Genomic DNA, 8,246 nt, shown 5'->3' with positions numbered 1-8,246 from the left:
ATCCTCACCTGCTCCCTCATCAGAGCCAAACTGGGCCACTTCATCCCATTTCTATAGACCTGTGGTGAACAAGAGGGCAAAAAAAAAAAAAAAAAAGATTCCATTTCCGTCTTCCTCCCTATTGGCTGAGCACATGCTAACGAGCTCGTTTAGGAGGTCGATGACTTTCTAATTGGAATCTCAGGCTCTTCTCTGTGTTTATGTGACCCCAAGAGTCTACGTCTAAACTTAGCTCCTCTCTCTCTGACTCCTTGATCCAGACTCCCAATAAGGTGCCCTTAAAACCGCACAACGTGACGAAAATGCCCCCCCCCCCCCCAAAAAAATCTAAAGAAGGGATTTATATATGTGTGTGATTGTGTGTGTGTGTGTGTGTGTGTGTGTGTGTGTGTGTGTGTGTGTGTGATTGCATGCTTTTTACAATATATAGTGGGTGTTTTTGCATTTTCATCACATTTTTCTCTGGCTTTGATCTGGGCGGATAATCTATTCTGTGAGTTTGCATTCTGTAGCAGGCTCCTCCAGTCAGCAGAACCTATGTGCCTCTTATTTCTCCGTAATGAGAGTCTATTACAGGGTCTGACACCCCTGAACACATCCCATCTCCCAGCCCTGAACATCTATCACTGCTCTAACACCATGACTGAGCACAGATCACCTGTATTTGTTTCGCGCACACGCATGCTCGTGCTGCACACACACACACACACACACACACACACACACACTCACACTCACAAAGTAGCTACTTTCTATGTTTTGTGGCTAAGAGGGATGTATAAGTGTGTGTGTGTGTGTTGTAGGTGTACATGCACAGCACAATATAGGGGGTTTATCACTTTCTCACGCACACCCCCATACGTAGCAGTCCTTCAGTGTGTTACACCAGTACACACCCACAGTGATATATCTGTCTAATTAAACCCTCTGTGTGTGTGTGTGTGTGTGTGTGTGTGTGTGTGTGTGTGTGTGTGTGTGTTTGTGTGTGGTATATATGTATGCCATGTACAGGCCTTGTTCATCCAAAGTATATTTCATTTTCCTCTCTGTGCCAGCGTAGGCTCAGTTTCCACGCAAATGCTTGTTCTTAACCTTCATCTTTTACTATACGACACACACGAGGAGCCTCCCGTGACAGACATGAGAATGTGACTGCTGACCAAACGGTGTTCAACACCTCTGATCTGAAGTCACAAAGCAAAGGAAGAAAATGTCTTTCCCTCGCCGTTTCCATTTCATAGCGTTAGGATTTTTTAGGTTTCTGTTGAAAGGGTTATAAAACTGTATTGGAATGTTTATGAAGATTGCAGCCAAGTGTTTTACAGCAAGAACTCACACAAATGTTACACACAAATGTTCAGAAACACACACACGCACGCACGCACACACACACAGAGAGAGAGAGGGAGAGGGAGAGAGGGAGAGCAACTGCCACTACATAATTAGCCGATAGCATTTAACGGTGTCTCACCTACACACTCCCACTCCAACAAACAAACCTCCTCAGAAGACCACAGTGTGCACAAGAGCTTTCACAAACACACAATGCACATCAAATGTGTCTTATGCCTACACACACCTCGCTCTCTTGGTCTACATCAGCACACACAAGATTACACTGCTGTGCACTTCCCTGCCGTAACAGTTCTAAGAATTTCATAACACAGAGAGAGAGAGAGGGGGAGAGCGAACTGAAGAAAAGGAAGTTAGTATGTGTGTGCATGTGTTATGTGTGTGTGCGCGCTTGTGTATGTGTGTGTAATCTCAGTGGATTGACAATCCATTCAGCTCCTCCTGTCCCAGGCCTCATTACTCTGGCCCTTTATGATCCACCAGAGGAGCCTGACTCATTAAATACAGGCATAACACATACAGAACACAAGCACACAGAGAGAAAGAGAGTGAGAGAGGGAATGGTGCATGCACACACTTACACACAAATTCTCTTTTAAAGTGATTTTAAAAAGATTTCAGTTCATCTCTCTCTCTTGCACACACAACCACACACACCTCATTAAGTATACAAGCTGGGAGGACAAACCGGGGGGAAAAAATCAAGGACAGATATGAAGCTCATGCATATCATACACACATGCACACTGGCACACTCACACTCACACACACACACACACACACACACACACATACACGCTCAAACATGCTCATGCACACGTGCGCACACACATACACACACACTCCTACAACTCACATGCTCGCTTACAAATACACTCACACACACACACATACACACACTCGCTTACACACATTAAAAATTTACATGTGAAAAATCCATCTCTTATAGAGGAAAATTCCCTTGATCAACTGCGGAGCTGTGTCTCCACAGAGCGCTGCTTCAGAGAACAGCAGAGTATTTAAACACATACACACATGTTCACACACACACATATATATGCATTCATACACATACACATACACACACACACACACACACATTAACAATCACTGACTATGTATTTCACATCTGTGCCTTACTGTTCACTCATCCTCTGTTTCATGTACACAAGTGCATTTGTATGTTCAATCGCATATGTATGTATAAATATGAATGTGTTTGTGTGTGTGTTTATCAATATTATGCCTTAATGGGTTCTATTCTAGTGAGACTGTGGGCTCTTGCGCTCAGAGCAGAATGATAATGTAATTTTTGAATGGAGATCTGGTGGTTTGTGAGGACACACTCAGACTTGTCCCTCTATGACATATTCACAGAATGCTGAGTTATAAGGACATGCTTTTTCACTCTCCTCTTTTTCTTTCTCCTTGGCAGTTCCCTTCTTTTTTCCTGCACATAATAGCATCCTCTTGAGCCATCACGACTCATCTGTGTTTCTCTCTCTCTCTCCCTCTCTCTCTCCCTCTCCCTCTCTCTCTCTCTCTCTCTCTCTCAACCTCCCTCTCAACCTCTCTTATCTCTTCACACTTTGTTTCAGATCTTACACTCTTTGCAGCTTTACATGCACACACACACACACAGAAATTTTTGTTTCTATCTCTCGTTCTTTGTCTCATACTCTCTCTCTCTCTCACACACACACACACACACACACAGAAATTTTTGTTTCTGTCTCTCATTCTCTGTCTCATACGCCCTCTCTCTCTCTCTCTCTCTCTCCCGCTCTCCCGTTCTCTCTCTCTGTCTCTTTCTCTTTCCTCTCTCTCTCTCTCTCGCTCTCTCTCACACACACCGTGCTGTCAATTTTACTGTCATGCCGTGTTGAGCTCCCGAGGCAAAGGCAGATCCATCATTTGATAACTGCTAAACAAACTTTACACTGCACTGCCTCACTTTTACCCACCCAAACTTTCATCACCCCCCCCCCCCAATTCCACAGCCTTTTACAGCTATATCTCTCCCCCTCTCCATCTCTCTATCTGTCTCTCACATTCGTATCCGCTGTGCCATACCATACTACACTTCCAACACTCTCACACATTTAGCTCTCTCTCCCGCTTCACTTTTGACTTGACTCACATGAGAATATGAGCCACAGTCACATTCTCATCTCATCTCTCTCTCTCTGTCTCTCTCTCTCTCTCTCTCACTCTCTCATGCTTATGTATTTTTGTCTTTGCTCCAGCCTTCATTCAACCACGTTCTCCTCTCAACCGTAACTCTTTCTGACACTTTCTTCCATTCTTTCCACTTCCATTTGTCTATTTCAGTATATAGTTGTAAAAGCAGGAATATTCTTCTTACCTGTCAGTTCTCTCTCACTGAAGAGTCTGTCTCTTTGTCTCTCTGTCCCTGCGTCTGTATGTGTGTGCGTTTGTCGTGGCGTGTATGCGTGCGTGTGTGTGTGTGTGGTTGGGTTTGTCCCGTGCGTGTGTGTGTGTGTGTCCTAGGTGATGTTTGACTTCAGTGGGAGTGGGAAGCTGGAGCTGAGTCTGAAAGCTGGTGAAGTGATCTTCCTTCTCAGGAGAGTCAATGCTGACTGGCTGGAGGTGAGATGAAGGAGAGAGAGGGAAGGGGGGAGGGGAGGGAGGGAGGGAGGGAGAGAGGGAGGGAGGGATGGATGGAGGTACGAAGGGTTTGTGAGAGAGAGAGAGAGAGAGAGAAAGAGAGAGATAGAGAGAGAGAGAGGAAGGGAGGGGGAGAGGGACATAGTGTATATGTGAAAGGGATTGAGAGAGGGTGGGAGGGAGGGATGGACAGAGGGAGTGAAAGAGGGAGGGTGAGAGAGAGAGAGAGAGAGTGAGGGAGAGCGAGAGAGAGAGGCTGCTGCAGTTGAATAAAGGAATAGTGTGAAGTATAAAGTGATGCAGTATCAGGAGAGAAACTGAGGAGTAGTTCAGAGAGAATGAGAGAAATCAAACAATTCAATGTCAAACCAAGAAAAAAAAAGCGAGAGAGAGAGAGAATGAGAGAGAGAAAAAGAGAGAGAGAGGGAGAGCAGAAAAACACAAAAATCCCCCAAAGAGGCTGATTTAGCTGGACAAGGGAATGAGCAAAAAAGGGAGAGAATGGAACAGAAGACAGGGAGCTAGTAAAGGAGTAGTGAGGTGTTTCTTTTGAAGTGGGACTTTGTGCATTCATACGTAGAAGAACAGGAGATGTTGCAGGAGAAGTGCTCCTCTCTGTTGGAGTCTGCAGTCTCTGCTCAAACTCTTGAGTCAGTACAGTCAAACTAAATACTGTCCAGTGCGAAATTTGCATTGATCCTAAACTGAAGGTTAGTGCAAATTCAGGAATCTAAAACGGGAAACTGAAGCATTAGCACATCTGTGTCAGCTTTACTGCAGGTGCTCTTTAGCATTGAGGGGAGAAAAAAAAAACCTGCAGTTTCAGACTGTAGCAGTGATTGAAAAAATTTAACTTGAAACCTTGATTTACCTTGAAGACAATTTTAATTAGCCAATGCACTATTTCCAAAGCTATTTCCACTCCTTTTTAATCATTCATCTCTTTTATTAATAATATCTATTATCACCGACAGATTTTCCTATTACTTGCAATCACAGTCCATGTACAATGTGAGTAATCTGCTTAATCAGCAGGCTTTGGTTCCAACAGAGGCGGTGTTGTTCAAAGAGTGACTAGTAGGTGTCAGTGTGGTGCAGTTTAAATGCATAGTGCACAAAAGCAATGAAAGTGCATGGCAGCTATAGGATAAATCCAATGACTACCACGTCTCTGTGTGCTGATCCACGTAAAATGGGTTTTGTTTAATCGAATGAGCTGAAATTCCATTAACGTACCGTTCATTTTCAGTCCAGAAAGGTCTCCATTGACCAATACTGTTCAACACTGTAGTCTATTAGAGAGATTAGGTCATTTCATTATTTTTAAGTTGGAATTTTCATGACTCCCTCCCTCACTCTCTCTCTCTCTCTCTCTCTCTCTCTGTCTCTCTCAGGGCACAGTGAGTGACAGGACAGGGATTTTCCCAGAATCCTTTGTGAAGATCATTAAGCCGCTGCCTGAGAGCGAGTCCGATGAGGAAGGGCAGGGTGGGGCACGGCATGGACGTTCTGGTCCGGGCTCCTACAGCTGCCTGCGCTGTTACCTGCTTCAGGCCCAGGCCACCGACACCAGGTCAGAGAAATGAGAGAGGGAGATGAAAAATTCTTTTGCGGAGTGAAGCTGCTTACTCCATTTGCAATTTTCTCCAAAATTCGCCACGCGTGCACTCTCATCATTCCAAACCACCTCGCATGCCCCACGTCAGTGTGGAAAGGTGGAGGAATCAGCCATGCAGAAACCCCCACTTCTCTTTAGCTGTTGGTGCAAGCGGATCTCCACATGAACACAGTGTGTGTGGAGGCCCAGAGTATTCGCCTGTACCCGGGATCTGCGGCAGTGCAGGCAGCCCTCTGACACTAGAGTGTCACCTGTGATCCAGCTGGGATCATAACATGGAACCACAGCATTAGAAATCAGTGTAATTTACTGCTGCACCACACGAGTGCCTAAGCTGTTTGTCTGTGGCATGATCCCTTTTTCAGTGTAGCGTTTAAAGAGCCAGAATCACGTCTGTTCGTGCTGAGGAGAGAAGTGAGATAAGTGTGGCGTAAATGATGATGAGTGCGTGACTGTCCGAGTTAAACCTGTTTGTTTGTGCGTTTCTCAGAGATGTGTGTGTCGAGGAAGACCTCTCCATTCAGCCGTCTCACAAAGATCTTGTCACACACATGAGGTACGAGCCCCTACACACACAAACGCGCACACGCACACGCACACACAAACACACACATCAAAAGTCATTCCCTTGCCTACAGCCTCTGCGCCTCTGGGTCTTCCACATCTACCCACAGTGCACCTGTGTGTGCATAGCTGTGTATGTAGAGTAGTCCCTGACCTGTCCCTTCTGCTCTCTCCTCCCTATCCAAACACTGCCTCCTATTTATCTATCTCTCACTTCACTTTCTCCCTCCAAAGGCTTCTTTTCATTTCACAACGCCATTCATATTTTTCCTTCATTTCATCATCACATCACACTCATCGGCCATCTTTGACTTTACTGTTTCTCTGCTTATTTTTTACAGAAGAATAACAGAATAACATTTAACAGTCGTTTTAAACGCCCCAGAGAGAGCGTGAGAGTGGTATTTAACAGAAATGTACATAAAGCAGAAGTAGTATGTATTTCAAACACACATTTCTCGAAATTCTTCAGAAAAAAAAAGCACATGTCCTTTCCGTGTAATCATGGTTCTTTCTCGATAAAGACCGCTTGGCGGCATCAACATGGGCTTCAAAATGTCTCCACACAGAAACGAACTGGTTTTATTTTGCTGTAAAAAAAAAGGGGGGGGTGGGGGAGATTTAGAACCAGTTCTGGTCGAGCTGCATTTTGAAAAAAAAGCAAAAGATCCAAAAGATCCAGTACAGTTTATACTGGTCTGATTTTAAGCCTAATCTGAGAAACCAGACCAGTATTCCCCAGGTATGATTATGAACTGAAAACCCATAATGTGTATTTATCTAATCGTTAATGCGTTAATGCTGGGGGCAGTGATTTAATAAGCTAAGTTTGCCAATGTACCTATGCTTTACATATACTGTAGAGAAATCTGGTTCTGTCAGATGTGACCTTGGTCAAACAAATGGGGATTTCAAATGCCCTCTCACTTTCTCTCACTTTCTCTCTCTCTCTCTCTCTCTCTCTCCCTCCCCTCAGAGAAGTGTTTAAGTTGGAAGACATTGCTCTGAACTACCGGGATGTGGAGGGGGACCTGGTGCGAATTATAGATGATGAAGATGTGGCCTTGATGGTGCAAGAGAGCAAACGACAGGTGTCAGAGGTCAAGAGACCTGTCAATCAATATCCCTGGGAACTCTATGTTACCCTGTCTGCTGATTTTTCTGTATACAATACAGAGGTTTAATTTTCTTCTCTCTCTGTGTGTGTGTGTGTTTGAACTTCTCAATCATTTCACTTGGCTGACTGATCACATTGTTAAGTTTGACGCACCTCACTCTCGTGCTGTAGTGTGTCGTCATTTGAAAACCTGTCAGACTGAATGCACTGAATCAGTCTGAGCCGTAATGTCAGTCACCACAGTCTCTACACAGGCCTGAGATGTGCTGACTCAGCGTCCCAGCTCAGCAGCTAAACGTTTCAACTGTCCAATTTCGCCCTCCTCTCTTCTTTATCTTAACATTCACGCTTGTTATGCTAGAACAGTCAACTGGGATGAAGGAAATGTGTCTGGAAGATGTGTCGGTTTCTTTACTTCGTTCTATAAATGGTTTGATGAAACAGACACAGCAGTATGTGTCAGTGTGTTTGTATTGAGCATGTTGTTTCACCATCACATTTTGAATAGAGATGTCTGTGTAATAAGCCAATTGACATTCATGAGTTTTTTTTGTGTGTGTGTGTTAGTGTGTGTGTGTGTGTGTGTGCATATTGTATTTTCAGTTCTTCATCTCTCTCTCTTTACTGTATGATTTTACATTTGCCCTCTCATGTCTCCCTTCTCTATTTCAGTTCCTCCTCGATAAATTGATAAATAAATGAATAAATTATAAATAAATAAAATGATAAATGGGAAACTTTCTTTCATCAATAAGCAACCTTAAATAACCTTATTTAACTGGTTATAATGGACAGTGTTTTTGTTTTTCTTGTTTATGTCATTCATCATTTTAACAATAAAGAAGTAGCTAGCTGACATGCCACAGTTCTCTGTGTAATAGTGTGTCTCTGGTTTGAACTGGTTTATTTCTCTGCCAAATGCCGTTTGTTATCAGCCATTTATTTTGTTTTTGTTTTGTTTGTTAG

At 43.8% G+C, this 8,246-nt stretch overlaps 1 protein-coding gene across 1 annotated transcript in view; it reads left to right on the top strand.

The window, feature by feature from the left end:
- ncf4 (neutrophil cytosolic factor 4) overlaps nucleotides 1-7,347 on the top strand; it is a 17,951-nt gene extending 10,604 nt beyond the window's left edge. The window contains exons 7-10 of the mRNA XM_030781519.1: nucleotides 3,865-3,963; nucleotides 5,376-5,554; nucleotides 6,090-6,155; nucleotides 7,140-7,347. Of these exons, the coding sequence (XP_030637379.1) occupies nucleotides 3,865-3,963; nucleotides 5,376-5,554; nucleotides 6,090-6,155; nucleotides 7,140-7,347 (552 nt within the window). The remainder of the gene's footprint in view (nucleotides 1-3,864; nucleotides 3,964-5,375; nucleotides 5,555-6,089; nucleotides 6,156-7,139) is intronic.
- The last annotated feature ends 899 nt before the right edge of the window (nucleotides 7,348-8,246 follow it).

Source organism: Chanos chanos, chromosome 8 (genome assembly GCF_902362185.1).
Source record: "Chanos chanos chromosome 8, fChaCha1.1, whole genome shotgun sequence".
Taxonomy (NCBI): Eukaryota; Metazoa; Chordata; class Actinopteri; order Gonorynchiformes; family Chanidae; genus Chanos; species Chanos chanos.
Note: the sequence above shows the minus strand (reverse complement) of the source record. Positions and strands in the feature narration are given on the sequence as shown.